General features: G+C 43.6%; 1 protein-coding gene across 1 annotated transcript in view; it reads right to left on the reverse strand.

Annotated features, from left to right (window-relative positions):
* NAPG (NSF attachment protein gamma) overlaps nt 1-27,597 on the reverse strand; it is a 52,941-nt gene that overhangs the window by 7,537 nt on the left and 17,807 nt on the right. The window contains exons 4-10 of the mRNA XM_082259139.1: nt 27,564-27,581; nt 25,495-25,525; nt 23,302-23,411; nt 15,654-15,720; nt 14,813-14,883; nt 8,085-8,163; nt 2,093-2,172 (exon numbers count right to left, since the gene is read on the reverse strand). Coding sequence (XP_082115265.1) covers nt 2,093-2,172; nt 8,085-8,163; nt 14,813-14,883; nt 15,654-15,720; nt 23,302-23,411; nt 25,495-25,525; nt 27,564-27,581 — 456 coding nt within the window. The remainder of the gene's footprint in view (nt 1-2,092; nt 2,173-8,084; nt 8,164-14,812; nt 14,884-15,653; nt 15,721-23,301; nt 23,412-25,494; nt 25,526-27,563; nt 27,582-27,597) is intronic.

Raw genomic sequence — 27,597 nt, forward strand, 5'->3', positions numbered from 1 at the left:
TGGGGCAGAGAAGGCGGCCGGTAACGGATAGTCACTGCTCTCTGCTCAGTGAAGACAGAGAACTGAGCGATCAGAAGTCATGTGATCGCTCAGTTCTCAGTCTTAGAGTCGGAAAGGATAGCTACAGCATTGGATCGATGCTGCAGCCACAAAGCTAAATATATAGGTTTGCTTTTTTTAATCCCACAGTTCTCTTTTAACTAACTCAATCTGCTTCTATAAAGCCTTAATGCAAACTTGAACGGAGCTAAATATGGATGCTGACATCATACAAACATTACTAGCTCAAAACAATTGAGCTGAAATAGCTTTCAGGAAAAAAAAAAAAAAATGGTCACTTTTTAAAAAGGCAGTTGTTTGCATCATTTGAATGCAGTTATGATTTTACAATAATTTGCAAACATTGAATAAGAATTTATTCTGGCTATTGAAATTAATTAAAAGGGATTGTAAAGGTAAAAGGTTTTTTATCGTAATGCATTCTATGCAATAAGATAAAAAACCTTCTGTGTACAGCAGCCCCCCTCATACTTACCTAAGCCCATCTCTATCCAGCGATGTTGCAGGAGAGACTCAGTTGCCCTGGACTCTCCTCCTCATTGGCTGAGACAGCGCCATTGGCTCCCGCTTCTTTCAATCAAAGTCAGGGAGCCAAAGAGGAGAGAGAGAGGGGTCAGGGCCTATCCGGGGCTCCGTGTCTTAATGGACACATGGAGCTGCGGCCTGGCTCAGGTGCCCCTATAGCATTGGTTCTCAACTCCTGTCCTCAGGACCCACTAACAGGCCAGGTTCTCAAGATAACTGAAATACACCACAGGTGATATAATTTGCTGCTTAGTGATTGCAGTATTCTAGTCTGCATCTGCCCAAGGTAATACTTAAAATCTGGCCTGTTAGTGGGTCCTGAGGACAGGAGTTGAGAACCACTGCCCTATAGAAAGCTGCTTGCTGTGCTGGTTGTGGGGTTGTTTTCCACCTTTAAATGCCTCTGTATGCATGGACACACCTGTGTTCCCCGCCTGTTGGCTGCTCCGGTCTTTCACCTGCTGTCACTTCCACTCCAGTGTCTTAAAATGTCCCATGTCACATCTTTTCCCCATCGGTCTGACGAAGGAGCACTTCTGCACATGCTCCGAAACACATTACTGTCCCTCTACGTCATCACGCTTGTGCGGTCCACCAGCGATGCACGCATTCCACCGCTGCCTTGGTTTGACCCAGCACTTACGATTGGGCTTCCCTTGCAGTGTCATCTCCCTGCTACCGGTCAGCTAGAGGAGGGGACAGGTGCGGACCAGGAAGGGACCCTGGAGTCGTGATGACACACGCCATCCTTCATGTAAGTTCACTCTTTGATGTGCAATAAAGTGATATCAGCTACACTCAGGAGGTGCCTTTTATCCTTCTATGCATGGACACATAGGCTAACATGACGAGGTGTTTAGAGGCAGAAAAAAAAAAAATGCCAGACACCTTTAAAAGCCACATGAAAAACGTCCGGTGTGCATGAGGCCTAAAGGAAACCTGTCGATTTTTTTAAAGCTGTTTTTTTAGGGGGGGGGGGGGGGGGGGGGAATACATTTTAAAACTGGTGACAATAAATGTACAGGCTTCTTTCATCAAAGCAGCAAAAAGATAGCATTTAAAACATGAAAAGGAGCCTAAATGCTCATTAACATGGGTAGAAAAGTGACGTTTAGATGGGTACAGCAAATCATTTTGTATGCATCTAAATGCAGCACTATAGTGATCAACGAGTTCATACACACAGCTGCATCTACATGTGAAAATGTTCCCTGCATTTAGCCACACACAAAAAAGTTTGAACACAGCTGCACCACAGACCTCACATATCTGCAGAGTTTACGTGCTTTACGCATTTAAATGAGTGCTTAAGACACATTAAATGCGGATCTTCTGCGAGCTCTGCCAGTAATAACTGGCATTCCGTGCAGAAAACACACATATGCCATGTAAATGAAGCCTAAAGCTTCACCTACTGCCTAAGCACTTATCAATAGGTTCTATTTCTTATTTACTTCAACAAAAAGGAGAACTCTGAATATAAAGCATGTTCTGCATCAACACTCACCTGTAACTTTCTCGGACACATTTCTCAGCCGCCACGTAATCATTTCTATGTAGATGCACTAGAACTTGGGCAATGGTTTTCTGAATAAAACAGCACAGAATCAGTTACATATAAAAGCCTGCCTTGTTTACATCCTAGCCACATCACAAAAAAAGAAAAAGAACCTAAATAAGATTATTCTGAAGGGGAAGGAATAAGTCTAAAAATAATAGAATCACTTTAGTCTACAACACTTAATGGTCTATGTATAAACATTCACAGTGCAGATCCCTTAACTATTCGCACTAGCACCGGAAATGCCTCATAATCTTCAGCTCCATCGGGTAGCCATAAAATTATTTTTTATTGAGGTATTTTAAGAAATGACCACATTATGACTGCTAGATGGAGTTGAAGATCATAGGAGACACGCATACTACAAAACATACAGCAAACATTAAAGTTATATTAACCACATCTCGCCCGCCGTATAGTAAAGTGACGGCAGGCAGGATCCCCTCTCAATATGGGACAACGTCATAGGACGTGGCCCCAGTCTTAATGCTCTTGTGCGCCCCTGGGGGCGTCGTGTCCCTGGGATGTGACGCAACCATGATCTTGGTAAAGAGCCGATGATGAGGCTGCTGTATCCAATCACAGCTGACCACATGTAAACACTGACAGAGTGTGAGGAGAGGAGAGCCGATCAGTGGCATCTCCTCGCAGGGGAAACCTGTGCAGGCCATCAGTTCATTATCAGTGCAGCCCCAACAGTGAACAGCAGTGATGCCAATTTGTGCCCATCAGTGATGCCAGTCAGTGCTGCCTTTCAGTGCCCATCAATGCCTGCATATCAGTGCTGCCTTTCAGTACCGCCTCATCAGTGCCTGCATATCAGTGCTGCCTTTCAGTGCCGCCTCATCAGTGCACATCAATGCCTGCATATCAGTGCTGTCTTTCAGTGTAGGAGAAAAATTACGTATTTACAAAATGTTCTGACAGAAACTACGAAAAACTTTTTTTTATTCTAAATTGTATGTCTTTTTTTCCGATTTGATTATACCACAAAAAGAAAGGTCGATTTGTGTGAAAAAAATTATAAAAATGTAATTTGGGTACAGCATTGCATGACCGCGCAGTTGTCATTCAAGTCAGTCAGTCAAGTGTGACAGCGCTGAAAGCTAAAAATTTGCCTGGGCAGGAAGGGGGTAAAAGTGTCTAGTATTGAAGCGGTTAAAAGCTAGGTTTTTTAAATAACAAATAACAAACGTTATAGTTACCTGCTCTGTGCAAGGGTATTGCACAGAGCAGCCCCAATCTTTCTTTTCTTTGGCCCCCCGCTGGCAGTCTGGGCTCCTCTCTCTTGCCGATTCCCCCCATAGCTAGCCGCTTACTATGAGGCCACTCGCTGTGTGTGTCCATAAGACACACAAGCCCCCGATCCCTTCTCACTGGCTGTGATTGACAGCAGCGTAGAGACTCGGGAGAGCAGCCGCTCTCGTACACATCGCTGGATCAGGTAAGTATTAGGTGGGGCTGCAGGGGAAGCTGCACACTGAAGGTTTTTTACATCCATGCACAAAATGCACATTATTGGTACCCATGTAAATGGTTAAGATACCCACACAGCAAATGTTTTACACATAGACCCCTAGCAGTACTTTTACAAACTATATATTAGGGTATGCATAGTAGATAATATCATTAAAATATACAAAAGAGAATATACAGTATCTCACAAAAGTGAGTACACCCCTCACATTTTTGTAACTATTTTATTATATCTTTTAATGTGACAAAACTGAAGAAATGACACTTTGCTACAATGTAAAGTAGTGAGTGCACAGCTTGTATAACAGTGTAAATTTGCTGCCCCCTCAAAATAACTCAACACACAGCCATTAATGTCTAAACCGCTGGCAACAAAAGTGAGTACACCCCTTAAGTAAAAATGTCCAAATTGGGCTCAAAGTGTCAATAGTTTGTGTGGCCACCATTATTTTCCAGCACTGCCTTAACCCTTTTGGACATGGAGTTCACCAGAGCTTCACAGGTTGCCACTGCAGTCCTCTTCCACTCCTCCAGGACGACATCACCAAGCTGGTTGATGTTAGAGACCTTGCACTTTTCCACCTTCCAATTGAGGATGCCCCACAGATGCTCATGTAGCACCCTACAGGTAGGTGCTAGGTAAATGTATAGTGGGCCTTGTCTACCTAACAGCACTGGCTCCTGTAAGAGGCTTCTCATAGGGCAGTGGAGGAAGCCCAATCAGGGGACACATCCAAGCTTGTAACTACCCCAGAAGGCAGATTATGCTGCAAAGGATTCTGGGAATGGGTATAGGTTTAGGGGGAAGTGCGTGACACAGGGTCTTTGGCGGGAGCAGAGTCCCAGGAGGGAGTCTCTCCTCCTGGAGACAGCTGTCTCTCCTCCTGTCTGAGGAAGTGGATGTCTCGGGTTGTTGCCTGAGAATTTAGAAAGTGCTGAGTTGAGCTGAGGGGATCCGGTGTGCCGAGAGCCTGCAGAGCGTGAGAGGGGTCCAGTCCCAGGAAAGCCTACACAGGTCGTGAGTACTGCGGATTGCCCCTGGGGGTCTGCCTGACGTCAGAGGTGACCACTTCGGAAGAGGTTCTGGGATCCAGTGTCAGCTAGCTGAAAGGGGGTACCTAGGTTGAGGACCCTGAAGTTACAGAGGGGGGTACATAGTCAGTGAGCCCCGAAGAGTTCAAGGTTAAAGGGGGCACCTGCAGTTGGGCCCTGAATTGTACAGAGTGCGTCAGTTGAGAGTTGCAGCTTTACAGAAATATACAACGTACTACCTCAAGCAAGTGCAAGGCCGGAGGGGAGTACTCAGTGACTTTGCAGTACAGCAGTGTTAGTAGTTCTACAATTCACAGTCCTGGGTCTTCTGGACTTATAGTCGAGGATCCAGCACTTCTATCAAGCTACAGTGTGTTCTCAGTGTCAGTGTGCTTTGGCTGGCGTCAAGGAAGCGCCAATGGGCATTTTTCCTGGATTAGGTCCCAAGTGTATTTAGTTAAAGCGGAGTTCCACCCTGGTTATACATTTTTTTACAAAAATACCCCCGGGACAGTCAGGGCTAGCACATTCCACAATGGCTAGCCTCTGATCTGTCCCGGGTTGCACTTACCTTTCAGGAGAAATACTTACCTTGAAATTGTCTTCTCCAGCGCTGCCATCTCAGGTGTGGGCAGCTTGAAGCCAGCACGATCGTCTTCCGCGTCCTCTTCGGTCCTCTTCCTCCTTCTTCGGTCCCACGATGCACTGCACCGGCCCCGACGTCACTTCCGGGTCGCGCGCGTCATCCCTCCACAGCTTCTGGGCATGCCCAGAAGCTGTTTAGAAGGGAATGACGCGCGCGCCCCGGAACTGACGTCGGGGCCGGTGCAGGCGCAATGATTCCTGGGAGCGATGACGTTCAGCTCCCAGGAATCATTGCAAAAGCCAGGAAGTGACGAATCGCCGTGGCCGCCGAGGGGAGGAAGAAGGAAGTAAGGTGAGTATATTTTCTCTAAAAGGTAAGTGAAAAAAAAAAAAATTGCGATTATCCATTTGTTTTTCAGGTGACCGGGAGCGAGAAGATGGAGGTAAGTATAAATATCGGGTGGAACTCCGCTTTAAGCCAAAAGGAGTATCCCACTCATTCCCTTCTCCCATCCCCTTTTCTACAATAAAACCACAAAACCAAGATGCCGGAGTCGTCCATGTCTCAGTTCTCACACCCAGGGTCACAGCTCACATGGGCTGGAGAGGTAACCGGTAACAATGGCAGACCCACATCAGGCCTGGAAAACCTGCTACACTCAATAGGGTTTAGATCTGGAGACATGCTTGGCAAGTCCCTCACCTTTACCCTCAGCTTCTTTATTAAGGCAGGGGTCATCTTGGAGGTGTGTTTGGGGTCATTATCATTCTGGAATACTGCCCTGTGGCCCAGTCTCTGAAGAGAGGGGATCATTCTCTGCTTTAGTATGTCACAGTACATGTTGGCATTCATGGTTCCCTCAATGAACTGTAGCTTCCCAGTACCAGCAGCACTCATGCAGCCCCAGACCATGACACTCCCACCACCATGCTTGACTGTAGGCAAGACACACTTGTCTTTGTACTCATCACTTGGTTGCCCCAACACACACTTTACACCATCTGAACCCAACAAGTTTAAGGTCTCAGACCACAGGACATGGTTTAATGGTCATCTTTAGAAGAGGCTTCCTTCTGGGAAGAGAGCCATGCAGACCAATTTGATGCAGTGTGCAGCGTATGGTCTGAGCACTGACAGGCTGACCCCCCACCCCTTCAACCTCTGCAGCAATGCTGGCAGCACGCATATGTCTATTTCCCAAAGACAACCTATGGATATGATGCACAGCATGTGCACTCAACTTCTTTGGTCGACCATGGCGAGGCCTGTTCTGAGTGGAACCTGTCCTGTTAAACCACTGTATGGTCTTGGACACTGTGCTGCGCTCAGTTTCAGGGTCTTGGTGATATTCTAGCCTAGGCCATCTTTATGTAGAGCAACAATTCTTTTTTTCAGATCCTCAGAGAGTTCTTTGCCATGAGGTGCCATGTTGAAATTCCAGTTACCAGTATGAGAGAGTGAGAGCGATAACACCAAATTTAACACACCTGCTCCCCATTCACACCCGAGACCTTGTAACACTAACGAGTCCCATGACACCAGGGAGGGAAAATGGCTAATTGAGCCCAATTTGGACATTTTCACTTAGGGGTGTACTCAGTTTTGTTGCCAGCGGTTTTGACATAAATTACTGTGTGTTGAGTTATTTTGAGGGGACAGCAAATTTACACTGTTACACAAGCTGTACACTCACTACTTTACATTGTAGCAAAGTGTCATTTCTTCAGCATTGTCACATGAAAAGATATAATAACATATTTACAAAAATGTGAGGGGTGTACTCACTTTTGTGAGATACTGTATGTCACAAGTACATATTTATACCATAAAGAAAACAACAAATTTAGAAGCATACAGAGACTCTTCAGTGAATCGGTAAAGCAGTACTTTTCTTGCTCAGTTGCATTGAGGTCTATATTTCTAAGGCTACGTTCACATCTTGGCATTGCTATTTACAGGCGTTTTTTTAGGCGTTTTTATTTGGGTGTTTTTTCAGGCATTTTTGTGCAGGTGTTTTTAGGCTTACAAGTGACATGGAAAAAAATGAAACCGCCTGTAATCTGCCTAAAAAGAAGCTCATGTACTTTTTTTGAGCGTTAGGCATTTTGCTTAAAACATCAGAACGCTCAGATGTGAACAGGGGCCATTGAAATGAATAGGATTTGTCTTGTTGGGCGTTTTTTGGGCTGATCCTAGAGCAGAAAAACTCCCCAAAACGCCTACATGTGAACTTAGCCTTACTCTCATTACGCTGATGAAGAATACATATCCAAGACAGTCTTCATACTTCATATTACTGTAAGATAACCATGCTCTGGCTGTAAGCTAACTTCTAGACCTTATTTCAGTCCCTTGAGTAATGATAATATTAATAATATGACTTGAATTGTCATTTTAAAAGCATACAATTAAATTTCCATTTGCATTTCCTGAATGGTGCATTAAACAATCAACGCAATTACAATTTGCACATTAACACATAGGTCTGTGTGTTTGCAGCATGCAAGTAGAAAACACTGACAAAGCAGTCACATTTTTTGTCATCCTAATTGCAGGTCCAATGCTTCCCATATAGTCCTGGGAAAAAATAAAATCCTTACAAAGTCAGATCTGGCAGAGACCACCAACCTTCAAACTCTATTTAGCCAATGTCAATAAAAAAAAAAAAAACCCTCTCTAGGGCCAAGCAGTGATAGGTTACGGTTTGGGATAGAACTGCTCCAGTATGCAATTCCATTAAACCCTTGCTGTATTGTAGTACACCACCTAACATTTAGGACTATGATATTGAGGTGAGAAGAGTTTCCTACGGAAAAAAGTAGCTTTTGTTACACCACTTCATACCTTGTAACATGTTGGATAATTTTCTATTTCTTTGTACATATGTTTCTCCTTCTGAATAGATGTCACAGCTTCATCTAGCCTACAAAGTAGAGGAAAACATGTCAATTTATACTGTACAGCAAATTGGTCACAACATGAACATTCAAAGTCCAGTTTTCTTGAAGCCAACTCCAGGCAAAGTGAAAGTCCTTCCATGCAGGGGGCTGCGACTACACTTCAACGGTTAAACGCTCATTTATGTCCAGGGGATGGAAAAAGCAGTTCACTTACTGGATCCTCTTCTCCCCTGGCAGGGGGCTCCGGCAGTGGACTTTTCCTCGGTGTCCTCATGTCCAATGCAGGGCTATGGTCCCTGTATCTGTCTTGATGATGTCACAGGGTGTCCAATCGCCAAGCTGCAGGGACCAATCTTTCAGTGCAGAGAAGCTTGCAGAAGCAGAGGATCAGGTAAGTAAACTTGCTTTTCCCAATTCATGGTACCATCATCTGTCTGCCCCTCCACCTTGGCCAATCAGATGCAGCCTTGTATTCATTGATAAAAATACAAAGCTTCTCCTGAATGGCTTTTCCATTATGCCTGAAGTAGATGAGAAGTTACCCGTACTGCTGCCGCTTAAGTTCCTACAGTTCATTATAGCAGCTGTATATTTCTGCCACAAAATGAATTATTTAAAGTCAAATTAAACTTAGAATTCTACTTTAATAAATTGAGCTCTAGAAGGTTTACCCCTTTCATAACCAGAGAATTGTTTGCTATTCAGCACTGCTCTACTTTTTTTCCAATACCTCTGGATTTTATTTTTTATTATATAAATAAAAAAAGTTCAAAAATTTTGAAAAAACACCATTATTTTCTACTTTCTGTAATTTTTTTTTTTCCCCAATTAAAAAAAAACAAAAAAAAAATCGAATTTCTTCTTAAGTTATGGCCAAAATGTATGTTGCTACATGTCCATTAGATTGTAAACTCTTTTGAGCAGGGCCCTCTTAATTCTCTTGTATTTTATTGTATTGTAACGCGCTGCGTAAAAACTGTTGGCGCTATATAAAATGAATAATAATAATTAATAAGGCCTTTGGTAAAAAAAAAAAAAAAAAGTGTATATTAATTGGTTTGTGCAAAAGTTATAGTGTCTACAATCTATGGTATATATATTGGAATTTACACAGCTATAGACGCTATTGTGCTGTTACACAGTTAATATTCTCATTATTGTAGATGCAATTTACATAGTATATTCTGTGATTTATTTACCATGTATTTTTCTATGGGTAGGTATTTACCAAAAAAGGCCAGAAGGTGGCAGCAATGCTCTTGTTTCTCCTGTGAGCATGATACATCATTTCCTTGTATGTAAACTCCACCCCCGGCTCTTGCTGTATTTCCTGTGTCATGGCTGCATTTACCTCATGTAACAGGGACTCTTGTATTCCACATGCTAAGCTAAGGAAAGCATCATCTTTTGACCGCATAATACTGAAATCCATTCATTCTGCTGTATTCCTGTCGTGTGAGGTTCAGAATAAACCAGCTTTTGGATGAAACCAGTATTGGTGAGTTCAGCTATCTGAGGAGGATTGTCCGCAGTGACCGTATCTGCTTATACAGGCCAGGCACAGAGGTCTCATAAGGGTTAGATCACTATCACAACAATCCGAGTCAGAATAGCTATACTGTAATGGTGATGATCAGCAACTTATAGTGGGACTGTGATAGGGTGGCGGGAAATCTGGCGCTAACAGACACTATCTGGGACACTGATGTAGCTAGTGACACTAATACAGTGATAATAGTGTATACTGACACTGTACTAATGACACTGGCTGGGAAGGGGTTAAAATCTAGGGGCAATCAAGGGATTAACTGTGTGCCTCACAATGTGTAATGTGTGCTGCTTTTACTTTACTATCTGGCTGTTTTTTTCTTTGCTTTTCAGGGAGAAGATACAGCCAGATCGTTGTTTACAGTACAAAGAGTTCTGTGTTTTTGTGAAAACAGAACTCAGTGTGTGATTGAACACAGGCGATCAGCTGATTTCAGCCAAAATCATTGGCTGAAATCAGCTGCCAAACTCATGCTGTGTCCAATCAAAGCATGGATCAAACCTGGAAGAAGGCTGGTGATGCACATGTATACAGTGGTGTATTTAGGTTTTGTGCTGCCCTAGGCCTGACTAAACTTGATTTAATTATGCATTAGGCTGCAGTGCCAAAGTTTTCGCATTGGCGGCCATCGGGCCAGTTGTATTAAGTGTGGTCAGCGGCCTGTTTGAATGTCCTCACCGGCCGGTATTATCATACTAGCAGGTAGCAGTGTGACCACTTTATGGGGCTGCCGGACTGCATTGCCTCCTGGACCGTGCCCTCTGACCCAATTCGTCCCATAAGACTTGCACTACTATACTTTAAGTGTAGTGCAAGCCGGTGGGGACCCTTTTCATGCGGGAGTCGGGAGCAGGCTGGGTTTTTCTCGAGTGGGGTGCAGCTTTTTTGCTGCCCCCCTGCATAGTGCCGCCCTAGGCCTGGGCCTTGTTGGCCTAGGCCAAGATACAGCACTGCATGTACATGATTGTGCCTTTAACTGCCCCCTGCCCGCAGTTTATTTACTGTGAGCAGTCTGCAGGTGGTTAACAAATACATTAAAGAGGAACTTTAGTCGTTTATTTAAGTCATAGTCCTAAAATGAAGTTCTGCTAAATTACCTCAGGCTGGCCCCTTTTGCAGGTATAGCTATGTTAACCATTAAAAATAGGTGCCTAAACTGTTTAAAATCCAGTAATAGACTGTCACCCTGCTATGCACATGCTCAGTTGATCTCCATTTTTAGGCACTTTAAGGCTGGGTTCACACATATGCGATGCAGGAACCAGCGCAATTCCAGTGCGGGTTCACACACTGCATGTCTCTGGCAGGCAGTTCACATTGCCCTATGCAAACCGCTGCGGGTGTCAATACAAAGTCAATGACACCCCCAGATCAGTTTGAATGCAGGAACTGGATCACATAGGTGTGAACACCAATTCGATCCGATTCCAGTGTGGACCAAAAAAACGGTCCTGCACCATTTTGGTGCAAATGCGATGCAAATTTAGCCATACAATCTGTATGGCTGAATTTGCATCTCACAGACGTCTCATGAGATCTGCACAGCAGTGCGGTGCAAATCACATGTGATGTATAACATCGCACCAGTCTGAACCCACTCTTAGACACTGCTGAATTTGTAGAGATCCATCTACTGACACCCTTGAAGCAGAATTAAACCTTCATATCCTTTACAGCCAAAGAAGCTGCTTCTGTTTGATCTGCAACTGCCATGGTGCTGCACGTGATCAGTGTTGACACCAGCCATTTGATGGTTTGACAGTTTGGTTGAGGACACAAGCTAATGTGACAGCAATCCCAGCATTCCAGAAATGTAACTGTTTCTTTTAAACCGTTAAATTGATGAGTTAAGCTCCGCTTTATGATTTACTGCTGTTCAGGGGCTCAGGGCTTCAGCAAAATGGCAGCCTCCAGCAAGAGGAAACAGGAGAAATTCTGGAAGAAATTTCCAGCACACTAATTTTGGTAGCATAATTATTAATATGGAATGTATGTTTCTTGATAAAAAAAACATTTGTAATCAAGTTGTTATGGGTAAAGTTCTGCTTTAAGTGGCCATAACAGTGAACTGATTTAAATGATTAGGATGGTTTGTTGCTATGACAAATGAGAATCCCTGAATGCAGACTAAAAAATGTACAGTTGCCTCAGGATGAGATTTACTGAGCATTCATTCAATTTGTATTGTACACAGCATAGGGACAAAACCAATACTGATAGGATTATCTTCTTGGAGAAGAAAATAATCCCTTTATAAACCTGTTTTTTGTTAAATTACGTACATTGGTACTGACAGAAATACGTTTTCTCAAAGTGATATCTTAAAAAAATAGAAATAAACATGACAAGAATCTTTGTTCAGTCAAATCAAATGTGAGGACAATAATATGTAATCTTTAATGTGAACTTGACCTTAATACAATGCTGTGATGTAAACAAATGAGACAAAGATAAATCATTTCAGAACTTTTTCCTCCTTTAATGTGACCTAAAAACTGTACAACTCAGTTAAAAAACAATTTGATATTTTTTAGGGAGGGGAAGTAAAAATAAACTAAAATAATGTGGTTGCATAAGTGCGCACACCCTCTTACAACTGAGGATGTAGCTGTGTTCAGAATTAAGCAATCACATACAAACTTATGTTAAATAGGAGTCAGTACACATCTGCCATCATTTAAAAAGCCTCTTAATAACCCCAAATAAAGTTTAACTGTTCTAGTAGGTCTTTCCAGACTTTTTCTTAGTCGTATCCTACAGCAAAAGCCATGGTCCTCAGAGAGCTTCCAAAGCATCAGAGGGATCTCATTGTTAAAAGGTATCAGTCAGGAGAAGGGTACAAAAGAATTTACAAGGTATTAGATATACCAGTGATGGCGATCAGTTTTCTTCGCATCAATTTTGGAGGGACGTCCAGTTCTTGGTAATGTCACTGTTGTGCCATATTTTCTGCACTCGATGATGACTGTCTTCACTGTGTTCCATGGTATATCTCAGTGATAGTGAACCTTGGCACCCCAGATGTTTTGGTACTACATTTCCCATGATTCTCAACCACACTGCAGAGTGCATGAGCGTTACAGGAAAATGTAGTTTACAAAACATCTGGGGTGCCAAGGTTCACTATCACTGAGATATACAATGGAACACAGTGAAGACAGTCATCATCGAGTGCAGAAAATATGGCACAACAGTGACATTACCAAGAACTGGACGTCCCTCCAAAATTGATGAAAAGACGTGAAGAAAACTGGTCAAGGAGGCTGCCAAGAGGCCTACAGCAAAATTAAAGGAGCTGCAGGAATATCTGGAAAGTACTGGCTGTGTGCTACATGTGACAACAATCTCCCGTATTCTTCATATGTCTGGGCTATGGGGTAGAGTGGCAAGATTGAAGCCTTTTCTTACGAAGAAAAACATCCAAACCTGGCTAAATTTTTCAAAAACACATCTGAAGGTCTCCCAAAAGCACGCGGGAAAATGTGTTCTGGTCTGATGAAACCAAGGTTGAACTTTTTGGCCAGAATTCCAAAAGATATGTTTGGCGCAAAAATAACAAGGTAGAGGGAAATATGAACAGTTCCAAATACCAGTCAATATTGGCACAAAACCTTCAAGGTTCTGCTAGAAAGCTGAACATGAAGAGGAACTTCATCTTTCAGCATGACAAAGACCCAAAGCATACATCCAAATCAACAAAGGAATGGCTTCACCAGAAGAGGATTAAAGTTTTGGAATGGCCCAGCCAGAGCACAGACCTGAATCTGACTGAAAATCTGTGGGGGGGTCTGAAGAGGACTGTGCACAGGAGATGCCTTCGCAATCTGACAGATCTGGAGTTTTTTTTTTACAAGAAGAGTGTGCAAATATTGCCAGGTCAAGATGTGCCATGCTGATACTCATACCCAAAAAGAACTGAGTGCTGTAATAAAATCAAAAGGTTTTTTCAACAAAGTATTAGTTTAGGGTGTGCACACTTATGCAAATATATTTTTTTAATTTTTTATTCTTATATTCCTCCACCTAAAAGATTTAATTTTGTTGTTCAGCTGAGTTGTACAGTTTATAGGTCACATTAAAAGTTGAAAAAAGTTCTGAAATGATTTATCTTTGTCTCATTTTTTTTTACATCACAGAAACCTGACATTTTAAACAGGGATGTGTAGACTTCTTATATCCACTGTATTAAGCTTCCTGAGAAACATGTTATTTTTTTTACTTAGAAAGCAGATTCTTAAATAACAATGTGTTATCCATTGTGACCATATGACTGACAATGCTGCTGTCCTAATGTGCCCCCTGTGCTCCTTCATTCAGAGTGGTGCCTCACTAATACAGGTGTGTTTCTGGCTAGATCACCAGGTGAAAAACGGAGGGAAAAAAGGCCTAAAAAAAAACGAATGCAGCCACATCTGAATGGTAACCTGCAAATAACATTTTTGGGTTTAATACCGCTTGAAATAGAGTTTTCCTTTTATAAAATCAGAGTTTCAGTTTGTCCACCGAGTTGTATGAACCTGTAAATGAAATGCTCTACTTCAGTGTTTGTCAATTTACAAGGTATAGGGGGTCTCAACTGTGGCCCCTGACAAAACCAAGGAGCCACACATAAGGTTCAGTATATGTAATGCTACAGAGAATGTGAGTGAAATGATGTTCAGAGATTGTGGACATGCAACAGGTTTGATTGGAGACTTAAAAAGCCAGAGAGGAACTGGTTACATGTTATACAGTCACTCCAGCTGTGAGAGGAGAGAAGCACACACAGCAGCTATGCCTGCCCCTCCCCTCTGTTGCCCATTCACAGAGGCCTTTGCATTTTGTGAATGGGTTCACATAATACAAAGGCTTCTGTGAATGGGCAGAAGGAGGGGAGGGGCAGGCACAGCAGTTCCGACGACTGCTCTTGAATTAACTGGGACCCCAGTGAGCAATGTCGGAGCTCCAGAAGTCATCTTCCTGGAGCACATTAAACCTGTTAGATGTAAATAAAATAAATTCGTCTACGAGGTGGCAGACACCTTGTTAGACTTCACTCCCCGTATGCCTGCAGCTTTTAAAAAGTAGCTGAATTTCAAGAATTCAGCTTGAACCTCACAAATACCCATGAGTGAGTGCATTACCGTCGAGCTCTCACAAGAAGTCTTGACGCTTTCCCTAGAAGTTCCACAGCTTGACGTAAACGTTCTTCATTCTAAAGCCAAAAAAGGAACAATAATTACACAACTAAGACATTGTTAAACTCCGTGATCATACCTAAAATGGACCTGTTACTCTCTATTATAGAAAACCCTGACGGTAGTACAAACTGTATTTTCCCTATTACTTTTTTCCTTTAATTGTTAGGCTACTGACCTGTTTGGATCTGAGAAGTAAAAGGTAATTTTAAGGAAAATTCCACCCATCCAATGGTACGTATCCCCCGACATAAGTTTGTGTCTGTGCAACCACCAATAGGGCCACAACGAAGATGTCAACCTCTCAAAACTATAATACATAGAATCGATCATTTGGTTCTGCAACAGCCTTGGCTGTTGCACAGAGCTAGAACATTTTGTAAAGATATCTTGTCAAGTGATAACCCAAGAGATATAAAAAGTCATTATTCTTTCCAACATGACAGCAACCAATAATAAAAAAATCCCTATATAGTTATATATGTAAATGACACATTTCTGATATAGGAAGAACAAATACAACACCTTGAAAATTGCACAGTGCAGTGCTACAGTATACGTGCAGGCCTGAGCATGGATACATGGGGGGTAGAGGCATCTCTATACTTACACACTGCAGACCCTATCTATAGAATTAAAGATATGACCTGGTACATTGGTTTTGATGATTTATTCTGAGATATGACATACTGAGGAAGACTAGCAACACACGGGTCCATTTGTTTAAATTTGATTCTTCTTTGTATGTCTAACAGTTAGAAATATGGCTCAGTAAAAGGAAACATACCTCAAAGACGGATGCAGATTGTTGGTACAACTGAACAGCCTTTTCCAAATTGACGTTCTCTATTAGCCTAAGATACAAAAGAAGAATGCTCATATATCTTGATGTTTCAGATCAAAAGTAAATCTAAAGCCAATATGTTTTTTGGATAGTCTTATTACATTTTTTTCCCTCAATAAGGAGTATGGTACAGCAAATATAAATGTAATATAAAGATTAAAGGTTACAGCGTGCAGTATCACAGGGTAGTATGGCAGTAAGCTTCCATAATTCCTTAAAGTGATTTAAAGTCTTGTTTTTTTTTTTAGTTAAAAATAACAAAACCTGTTATACTTACTGCTCTGTGTAATGGTTTTGCTCAGAGCAGCCCAGATCTTCCTCAGCTCTCTTAGCCCCTCCCTCTTGTTGAGTGCCCCCACAGCAAACAGCTTGCTCTGGGGGCACCCGAGCTGAGCCACAGCTCCCAGGCGTCCATTCAGACACTGAGCAACGGCCCCGTCCTGGCCCCTTTCTCTCCTCATTGGGAGCCAATGGCACCAAGCTTCTGTCTCAGCCAATGAGGAGGGGAGTCCCGGGCAGCCGAGATACACCTGCAACATCGGTGGATCTAGAGGGACCTCAGGTAAGCATTAGTGAGGCTGCTGCACACAGAAGGCTTTTTATCCTAATGTGTAGAATGCATTAGGATAGACAACCTTCTGCCGTTACCATCAGTTTAAGGTTCGGTACCCAACCATGCGTTTTATTATTGCTTTTTGCAGTTTGCAGAAACACACTATAGTCCATTTAACATGATTTTTCCTGGGACATGTTCACATCTATGTTTTTTCAGCCGCTGCGTTTTTGGAAAGGGTCTGGGACTTTTTTTTTTTAAAGAAAACAGTGCATTTCTGGTTCAACAAACGTTAATGGAGAAGCTGCAGAAAAGCATGCAGTGCATTTTCACAGCGATTTGCATTTTTTAATCTGCCCCAAAAAAAAAAAAGCATTAAAAATTCAAAACGTGTTAAAAAACGAGTCAAAAATGTGTGTGAAAAAATGCACTGCAGAAACGGATCAAAAGCAAACTGCATAGATGTGAACCGAGCCTAAAGCCCAACTCCAGGATATTAGCAACCCCCCACCACCCACCTCTAATTAACCGCTGGCATAAAAAAAAATGCAAATGCCTATTTTACTTACCTGAAGACGCGGTCTTGCGACGATCCTTCTCTCCTCCTCCGTTTACTACCTGGGGTCCTTCTTCAGACATCAACATCACTGCCTGCGTGATGTGGACACCTCCTATTGGTGGAGAGCAACACTTCCATCAGACAGGTTCTCTCTCAGACTCCAGGAGTAGGAGAACTCACGGTGATGGTGAGGGGGATCAGTACCCAAGACGATAACAAGCAGAAAAAATACCTAGTCCCCAGGGCTGGAAATGATCTCGGCTCATAAAGGAACCGGAATTTGATCCATTACACTGCAGGATGGTTTAGAAAGAGGCGTCTTGAATCAAGACTAAGGAGTAAGATAATTGATGCACAATGCACTACTGAAGCTGGCCTTTTTGGAGTAAACTTGACAAATGGGATGCTGAGGTCTGTGAGGGTACAACGGGGTCAAGTTGCTTTCTTTGTCTCTTTGGAGACATTTTTCTTTACTCTTGTCCTAGGGACACCACAGGAAATCTCCCCAAAGTGAGGGGGACTCTACTCTTCAGCTGGCCACAAATGGATCGAAACTTGGTTGGTTCAGCAAGAACCAGACACATTTCAATCGATCTATGGATATTTCCGATCGAGAGGTGTCGAGCTAATGATCAATTCCTTTTGACAGGAATGTTGGTGAATTTCGTTTGATCAGCACTGCAGCACTGATCAGTGTATTAGTGACTAGTATCAGCGGCAGCTTCCCACAGTCAGAATAGAATATAGCAGTGGGGAGGATTTGTTTAGTTTTTTTTCGCTGGTTGATCAAAAACTGAGCCATCTATGAACAGCTTAAGAGAGTTGTCAGCAAACAGGAGTTCCATTAGAAGATTTCCCTTCACCTTCAGCTCTAGAGACCACTGCAAAATTTGGGATGTTTCCTCACTCTTGGTCACAAGGAAAAATTCAGAAGGTGATTCAGACATCCTTAATACAAGTAGATTTTTAGGTCCGTTGGCTTTTGCTGGGGGGCTCAAGCTTGCGTTAAATGATATCCGTTTTACCTAAAGTGTTTGTAACCTTAAAAATAAAATAAAAAATTGATTCTGTTCCTTTAAAGCATGGTATACAGCACAGTGCTTGTGCTGTGTAATTTGTATCAGCCCAAATACCTGGCTGATCTTGCCTGGTTCTGCCGTCCCCCTGTAAACTGACCACGGTTTATCATGGCTGCTGAGCCCCGACACCATGGTCAGTGTACGTGCCTCCGTCATCCTCTGCTCTCCTCTGTCCTCTCTCCTCCCCTCCCTCCCTGCCTGTCAGCTCTGATCCACTCCCCAGCCCTCCCCTCCTGCTGCTAAAATAACTGTCTTCCTTCTTTCTTCAATCATATGTGTTATATTAAATGATGTGCCCCAGTGTACGTGTTTTTTGAAAAATAAGCCACTGTACACCTTATTTTATAGCGGCGCTCCATGCTTATGTGACCGGATGCCTCTCTTCTCCTCCTGGCTGACGTCAGCGGAGGGATTCTCAGCCCTGCCCACTGTAGCTGTCAGAAGGAGAGAGAAGAGAGGCGGCGGGTCACGTGAGCACCAAGCGGCACTATAAAAAAATGGATTTTTGTAAAATCTTACCGTAAAATCCTTTTCTCTTAGCTCATTGACAGACGTAGTCCTCGGTGATACAGCACCTTCGGGTTATGTTGCCTCCACAGGAGCAGGACTAGACAGGAAATAAAAATGCTCTGGCCACACCCCAGGGGCAGTCCCCGAGGGTATATCCTCTCTCTCTCCGCCACAGCAAATCAGTTATGTCACAAAAGCAGTGCTTAGAGAATTTAACCCAACCCAACTCAAAAACAGAGGGGCGGGGACTACGTCTGTCAATGAGCTAAGAGAAAAGGATTTTACGGTAAGATTTTACAAAAATCCATTTTTCTCTATCGCTCATTGACAGACGTAGTCCTCGGTGATACAGCACCTTCGGGAAGTCCCAGAGCAGTATCACAAATGAGGGGTGGGAAAATGGAAATCAAATCCCAATCTAGAAGGCCCAACCGGTGCCAACTAGAAGTTCACAATGCTCATCCTTAATGATGAGACTCAACAAAAATAAATTTTTCAAACAGAAAAAAAAAAAACCCTCGAGGTAGACCACCGGTCTCCTCAAATTGCGGCCTGCAAAACCTTGCGGCCAAATGAGGCATCCGCCGATGCCATCACATCAATTTTATAGAATCTTGTAAAGGTATGTACCGACGACCAGGTGGTCGCCTTACATACCTGGACCACTGACGCCTGATGGCGAAAGGCCCAGGAAGTACTGAGCGCTCGAGTGGAGTGCGCCCTAACAGGGAACGGAGGACTCTGACCCTTAATAGAATAAGCCTGTACCACCGTCTGTCTAATCCATTTGGCAATGGTCGCGGCAGATGCAGGCAACCCCTTTCTGGGGCCATCCGTGATCACAAAAAGTGAATCCGTCTTACGGAATGATTCCGTAGCTTTCAGGTATACCCTGATTGCCCGAACCACATCCAAGGAATGCAACGCATGTTCCCGATGATGATTGGGCTGAGGACACAAGGAAGGTAGTACAATATCTTCATTCAGATGAAAATCTGAAACCACCTTAGGAAGAAAGGATGGCTTAGGATGAAGTACTACCTTATCCCTATGAATCACTAGGTATGGGGACTGGCATGATAATGCAGCCAGTTCTGACACCCTGCGAGCAGAAGTGATAGCCACCAAGAAGGCCACCTTCTGGGATAAAGTAAGCAAGGGAATCTCCCTGATGTTCTCAAAGGGAGGTTTCTGTAGAACCGACAAAACTAAATTAAGATCCCAGGGCGGTAAGGGCGTGCGGACTGGTGGAGCCAGGTGCCGCACCCCCTGGATGAAATTCCGCACCAAGGACTTGGTAGCTAAAGGTTTCTGAAAGAAGATTGCTAATGCTGAAACTTGACCCTTGATGGTGCTCAAGGCTAGTTTCTGCTCAACCCCTTTTTGCAAAAAAGCCAATATTCGAGTCACCGAATAGGTACGTGGAGGAAATCCTAAAGATTCGCACCACGCAATATAAGTCTTCCATGTGTGATAATAGACCTTGCTGGAAGTCGCTTTCCTTGCTTTAATAAGGGTAGGAATGACTGAAGCTGACAACCCTCTGTCCTTCAGTACTTGGGTCTCAATGGCCAGGCCATTAAAACCAGCGACTGTAAAGCACAATGGTAAATTGGTCCTTGAGACCACAGACATTCCCTGAGACGAAGTTCCCACGATACGTCTGCGACTAGCATGTCCAAGTCGGCCAGGCCGGCTTGACGAGGCCAGCCTAGAATTTCTAGGACCACTGGCGCTGACTGGATCTGAACCAGGCGTCCCTAGAGCTATCTGGCCCCCGACCATCCGAGAAAGTCTGATTCTTATCAGGAAGGGTGATCTTTTCTGGTTGAACCTCAGGGACCGAAGTCACCCGGCTAGAGGCTTCTTGGTCTGTCTGGTCAACCAGATCCGATTCCTGTGGAGAATAGAGACTAATCTTAGGAAAAGGTAAAGGAAAAGATCTATTCAGGGAACGGTGACTACCGCTCCCTGTAGTACTCAAATGTTGGAAGGGAAGAATCGCACCGGTAGTGGTAGTCGATGCTCGATCTAATATCCTGAATACCGGTGAAAACGTCCCCCCACCCTCAACCCGGGTGGGGGCGCACCTTCAGGCTGTGTAATCCTTTGCTTCGGGTTTGGCTGAGTCGGTCCTCTGTTTGTCCGACCAGCCCTTCTTGAACCCTCCTGGAGGAGTCTTGCCTTTCCCGCTTGTTCCAGCCGGGCATACGTACCCTTTATGGGCGGTAAAGAAAGGTCCTCGCTTGTTGCGAGGTCCCTTAGCTTTAGCAGCCTGTGGCAAAAAAGTGCTCTTGCCCCCAGTGGCATCCATAATAATTTCATCTAGGCCCCAAATAGACGATTCCCCTGAAAGGGGAGATTCGTCAAGGTCTTTTTGGAACCTAGGTCAGCTGACCAGCATTTTAACCACAGCACACGTCTGAGGATTACCGCTGACATAGATGCATGCCCTAATAGGGGAGTAGTGTCCAAGGCTGCGTCACAGATAAACTGTAGCCCTTGTATAATCTGTTCCATCAAATCAGATGTTTCCTGGGGAATATCTTTTCCCCTAAGGTCTTGGCGTACCAATCTCGCCCATTCCGTAAGTGTCTGGGAAACTAGACCAATAACAATTACTGGTCTAAATGCTGACCCTATCAGAGGGAAGATAGTGCGGGACTCTGCTTCCATCTTCCGATCCACCGGATCCTTAAAGGACGAAGTGTCCTCCACTGGGATAACCGTGGCTTTATTCAGCCTGGAAATAGGTGGATCCACTACTGGTGGTACCGTCCATTTCTTAATGAAGGATTCCTCAAATGGATAGCGTCTAGCAATACGCTTGGAAATCGTAAAGGTACGCTTAGAATGCTCCCATTCTCCTTTAATTTTATTACCAAAACACTTGGGTACAGGAAAAACCTTCACCGTTTTGATGGGCTTGTTAGTACCAAAGGGAATCTCTGTTTCAGTTGCCTCTGCCGGTAAAACCTCAAGTCTTAAGGTTTCCCGCACTGCCACAACTAGTGCGTCCACCAATGCTTCTTCCTGAATTATAGCGGGAGAATGAACGTCCTCCTCACTGTCTGAGGGAGCTTTACCTGAGGTAACAGCCCTTGCAGAGGGACCTGCAGCTGCAGTGACCATCTCTGAATCTGAGTCAGAGGTGTCAGATAATGTAGGGGTAGGCGGGGGCCGCTTCCTTGACCCCCGTCCCTGACAGGCTGCCTCCACCCGAGCCACCAAAGACTCCAAAACTGCTGTAAATGCATCCATACTCTGTGCACCGGCGGGTCCCGTGGCCCCCTCGAGGGAAACAGGTGGGGGAATTTGTGTGGCAGGGTCCATGATTATTCCAGTAACTTCCCGGATAATACAATTCAATTAAATAAAAAACTTTTTTTTTTTTTTTTCAGACCCCCAGCGCCACAAAAGCCCCTTAGTGTTACCTGCTAGGGATCCCTATCGATCGAGAGAGAGAGAGAGATAGACCCCCAGGCTCACCACTTGATGCTCAGAGTTTAACTGCAACAGGTTACAGCGCTGTCTTCACAAACAGGAAGTCTTTTGGCTGGCTGCCCAGGAAGAAAGGAGGTGGCTCCGCCCCTCTGCACGCCTTCCGGCGCCTCCCCTAGCTCCACGAGGTGTTTGGATCACCTCAAACATGGCCGCCCCCATGCTGGAGACACGAGGCTACGCCAAAATGGCGGCCTCGTGCGATCCAGCAAAAAAAATGGCGGCGGCCTGTACGAATAGCGGTGTGCTGCAGAGCACACAACACCTTCTCTGCATGGGGATTTGGCGTGGTTGGCGGTACCGGCCCTGGCGGACCGCATGGCCGTTCGGAAGGCCTGCTATAGCTGGAGATTTGACTAGGAAGGCAGTCTACATGTCCGTGGCTTCTGACTGGTAGGTACTTTATTATTATCATAGTAAGATTCCCAGACTGCCACTGATTACAATCTTTTTAACATGTATACAATTAGATTGTTAGCTCCCAAACCAAGCCTCCTGGCTTTTTGCACATAAAATCACACTCAAAGTAGGGGGATCTGTGCCATGTTATAGGATAGAGGGGGACTCTATCTTACCATACAGAGAGGGGCCCGCGTTCACCACAAGACCCTTCAGGGGAAAAGGGGGAACATGCTACTCACCATACCGGAACCAGGCGGGCACCAACTCCTGACAGTACCCCTCTCCACCGGGGCGGGAGGGCTGTCGACCAATACGGACACCGTGACTCATGGTCCTTGGCGTTTCAGCGAGACGTTTAACTCGCGGGGTCAGTCCCCCAGTGGGACTATGTCGCGGCCGACCCAGCGCGGAGCTATGGCCTGCACGCGCTCGTAGGCTGAACTGGGGTGACCACCGGATCTCAACATCCAGCCCGTCGCCCAGTTCAGCTTTCTTGCTTGAAGATCTCACAGGAACACTGGAGAAAAAAGCTGTCTAAAAAATCTTTTTAAGAAAAAAATCTTGCCAGGACCGAAGATCCCAGCAAGGTATCTAGGTCCTTACTCCTAACTAGACAGAAAATAACTGATTTGCTGTGGCGGAGAGAGAGAGGATATACCCTCGGGGACTGCCCCTGGGGTGTGGCCAGAGCATTTTTATTTCCTGTCTAGTCCTGCTCCTGTGGAGGCAACATAACCCGAAGGTGCTGTATCACCGAGGACTACGTCTGTCAATGAGCGATAGAGAAATAAGGTTTACAGTGGCTTATTTAAAAAAAAAAAAAAATACACTGGAGTACGCACTGGATAGAACAGACGAGATTGTAGCGAGAAGACTCAGTAGCTTAACAACCACTTTAAATTCTGCTTTAAGCAACCAAAGAATTATGTGAATGTTTTTAATTTAGATACACTGCACAACATATATCCGTATCACATATTCACTTACTTGCCAGCTCTCTCTAGTGCCATGGCAGCTGTGTCAGGGGTGCCATTCTCGAGAAACATCATGCTGGCTTTCTCTATCAAATGGACGGCTTCTGGGAGCTTGTGCATCTCCTACAATGTGACATTGCAAAAATAAATACTCACTCAGTAAAAATGTGGACTTTTTTTTTCCCCCCCATTTACTGAGCTACGGTTTGTATCATATGCATGTAACTACATAAATGCACTGCTTTATAAAAGGTAAGCTAAAGTAAAAAGCAAAAATGAAGATTTGAACAAGCTGTAAATGGTTAACTAATATTTTGGAATTATGTCAAACATGGTAGCATTATTCATATAGGCATTCTGGGTGGATAGACCCTAAGTTTAAACTATTAAGAAGAATATAGCAACAGTACTAACTTTTCCCATTAAGTTCTTAAGAATAAAAGTAAGACATGACAGTGGCTTAATACAATTAAATGAAGACGAATGAATCACAAACCAAAAGATATTTATAAAACAACTGTCACTTTGTCCATTTAGGGCTCTAACAAGACAGGGGTTTTTGGTATGGAGGAGCATGTGACTTTGTGCATGTAAAAGTGCTCAGGCCTAAGCAACCAATCATCAGACCTGAACAATGTCACATGGAGGATAGGGGAGGGAGGTGGACAGTGATGTCATTCACCCAAGTGAGCTTCAGCACTACCCTAGGAGCTGATTGGCTACCATGCACAGCTGCACCAGATTCTGAGTGCATCAGTATTAGTAAATCTATCCCATTGCCTTACTCATAGAACTCCCATAAACTGGGCTTCAGCCTGGGGTGGAGCCAACATCAAACACAGACATGTGCTTTTAGTGCAAAACCATAGGACAGGTCAGAAAAGGACCAAATACTACATGCACTTGGTGCCTGGGGATTTAAAAAAAAAAAAATTGTTACCAACCCCCCAACCTCTAATCTTACAAGCAATAATTAGTTCCTTGTCTAAAACCAAGTTTCTTACACTCGCGAATAATTACCTTAATTCACATTTCTGTGATCTTCCTTCCCACCGGATACAGCTGTAACAGTCCCCTGAATATGCTCTGCATGCTAAATCGTTGACCGATCTTCTAGCCACATCATGGAGATGGGACATGGCTGCTGCTAGCATAGCGTGTGGTCTAATTGGTGTTAGGTAAGATGAAACACATACAGTAGGGTCAGCTTATTATTGATAGCGGGTGACACAAACAAGTGGGAAGAGCACACCTCCTCCCAGTCATCGTCTGAGAGGTTAGGAATAAGCGCCTGCCACTTATCTTGGACCACCAGTGGGTTAGTCATCAAGGTAGCATGTATCAGGTGGGAATAGATGTCAGAGATCAGACCCTTGTGATTTTAAGATCCCGATGACAGGGTAGTTAGAGAGTTTCCAAATTTTGCAAATAGTGTGTGGCCAAGTTGCAGATATCCATAAAAAGCTGTGCGTGCTAACTCAAGTTTACCCTGTATACCTGCCAATGAATGTAAAACATTATTGTCATATACTGAAGCTTGAGTTAATACCCCTTTGTTTTCTCAAAAGTGATAGTCTGAGTATTGTCCTAAATGTGGGAACATTGGATTTCGCCACAGCGAGATATCTTCATTAATATCCATTAATTTGTCAATTTGTTTAGCCTCTCGTCACACTGCACGAGCCAAGGTCAATATCGGCATGTTTCTCATAGAGGTATACTACAGGCGTCTCCAAGGGTTATCAAACAGTGATTAACATTTATTATGTGTGCCAAGTGGTATTCCACCACCAATGGCGTGACGGACACTACCCAATTGGTTAAGTGCCTGAGTTGACCAGCAAGGTAATACAAGAGCAAGTTAGGAAGTACCATGCCAGCTTCAGATTTTGGTCTTTGCAGGGTCGATAGTTTTAGTTTATGTCTATTCTTGCCCCATATGAAGGTAGTAAATAAAGCATCTAGGGTTTTAAAGAAGGATTTGGGTATCGGGACTGGCATATGTGACATAATATAAAGACATTGGGGCAAAAGTATCATATTTAGTAGATGAATTCTTATATAAATCTTTCTTACACAGGTTAGTCAATAGGAAACTGGAGGGAGCATTTTGTTGGTTAGGTAGGTTTCGCCTGGAATTCTACTTTTTTTCTAAAAAAATTTAAAAATATGTTTGTGCAATGTAAGTTAATAAAATATTTCCTACCTTTAACATCATCCCTGCTTGTTCAAAGGCCCTGTTAAGAGCAAGGCACATGTTAAAAATGAATGTACAATCTCAGTACTCAACATACCCAAGTGTGCCCTTCATACCAGTATATCCATGCAGCAAACATTCCTGAAACTAATGTGCATGTATAAACTCAATGTATAAAGCATAGCCTGAGGCAAAATTTGACAGCTGCAAATCTGCTTACTTCAATCTTTTTTGAAAAGTCAGATTTTGATATGATCTAAAATGAAACAGAAATACAGAAACTACTATTGTTGACTTCTGCTACTGAAATGCTGGATTCCAACTTGTTTAGCTGATCCCATGGTTTCATTGGGTCAATATTCGCAAATGAGTCACTGACCTGATTTAGAATTTGACTTTATCAGTTGCATGCTTGCTCAAGATTAGTGACCAGTAAAGCACTGAGGCCAGAGAACTAATAATGTCAGATGGTAGTCAGCAATGGCAGAGCCAATATCTCTCTCAGTGGAGGTTTCCTTTAACAATTTAAAAGATATTTAGGTTTAAACTGAAACATAGCTGCATGGGGTCTCTAAAACACTAGAGAAGTATGGGAATTTTTTTTTTTTTTTAAATCATACTTACCTATGTGATTGCAGCATCGGTCCAATGCTGCATCTGACCCCCGCCAGCTCTAACACTGAGCGATCTAATACTGCAGATCGCTCAGTTCTCACAGCAAGTCAGTCACCGCTCTCTGCTCTGCCCCCCCCCCACTCACTGGAGCGCTGGGTAGTGGAGGTGGTGGGAGTGGCCGTTTCAGGCTCTTGGCAGCCTGCGTGTTGGTCCAGGCATGTGGGCAGATCCTGACTTCATTGTCCGAGCCTGGACCGGCTCTGTGATGTCAGCCCGCTGTCTGCTGAAAAAGATTCACAGGAGTGCAGAACGAACTGCACTCCTGTGATCCACAGAAGAAGTACAGCCAAAGGAGCTTTGGCTGTACTTATACTTTAAACCATATACTGTTGGATGTTACTGTAGGATGGTGTCAATTTAGTAGCACCAAGCATAGTTTAAAGTGTATTTATTGCCAAAAAATGTTGTTTTTATTTTGGATGAAGAAGGGAATAGTAGAAATCTCACCATCCAAAATTTTCATATCCGGTCCCACTGGGAACAAAGTGAATTTAGCATTGTGCCTAATTTAAACTGCTAGCATTGTCAACAGCAGGAAGGTAGAAGAAATATTAAATTTACACTTCTGTAAATATGTATATGGGAAGTTTTTTAAAGTATAACTAAAAGGCAAAACTTTTTATTTTAGTTTTGGATAGAGTAGAGAGGGATTAGAACAGGTTCTGTGTACCGGTTCGGGACATTCACCTTCTCTATTTGTCCTGTTTATCATTAGAACTGAAAGTAAAAGAAAACCCCAAAATTTTGGATTGTTCCCAGAAAAGGAATAGAGTGGAAATCTTCCAATGGGGACCCTAGTTCTGGTGATCTGGGGGTCCCCCAAGGAATTCCCTTAATTTGCAGGGATTTCATCCCACTTCCTGTTTGGCTATGGGACAGGAAGTAAAAGGGAAACCTCCGCAATGGGACATAGATGGAACAAAATCTAACAGGGGTTATAATCTTCCCCTGCTCTATCCAAAATGTTGCTTTTAGTTCTACTTTAAGGAACCTAAATTAAGTTTTTTTACTCAGGATCTTTCTGACAGCCTCTGCTGGCAACATCCTGTAGATTATTACGTCTGTGTGCATGAGGCCAAATAGAGACAGTGAAGGGATAAAAACGTGGCCAAGTTCCTAATGCCTCACCACTCAATTCAGAATTTTTGGCTTCCGATAAGCTTTAACAGTACAGTTCTAAAAACCTTGTAAAAATAAGTCTGTGGCCTTAACAAAAGACAACAGATGTATACCAAACTGGAGAAATATTCATTGCCTATAGCAACCCATCTATGTCTACAGTATGCAACACATTTAACAAAAATCCACCGACATGCTGGACTTCATCTCTTTCAGTCAATGTACTGTTGGTATTGTAAGGGGAGTATATATCTAGAACACACATTGATACACATTATACTCACTTGGCAGCATGGAAGAGTCTGAACAGAATAATTG

The sequence above is a fragment of the Pelophylax lessonae genome (assembly GCF_965119305.1).
Source record: "Pelophylax lessonae genome assembly, chromosome: 5".
NCBI lineage: Eukaryota > Metazoa > Chordata > Amphibia > Anura > Ranidae > Pelophylax > Pelophylax lessonae.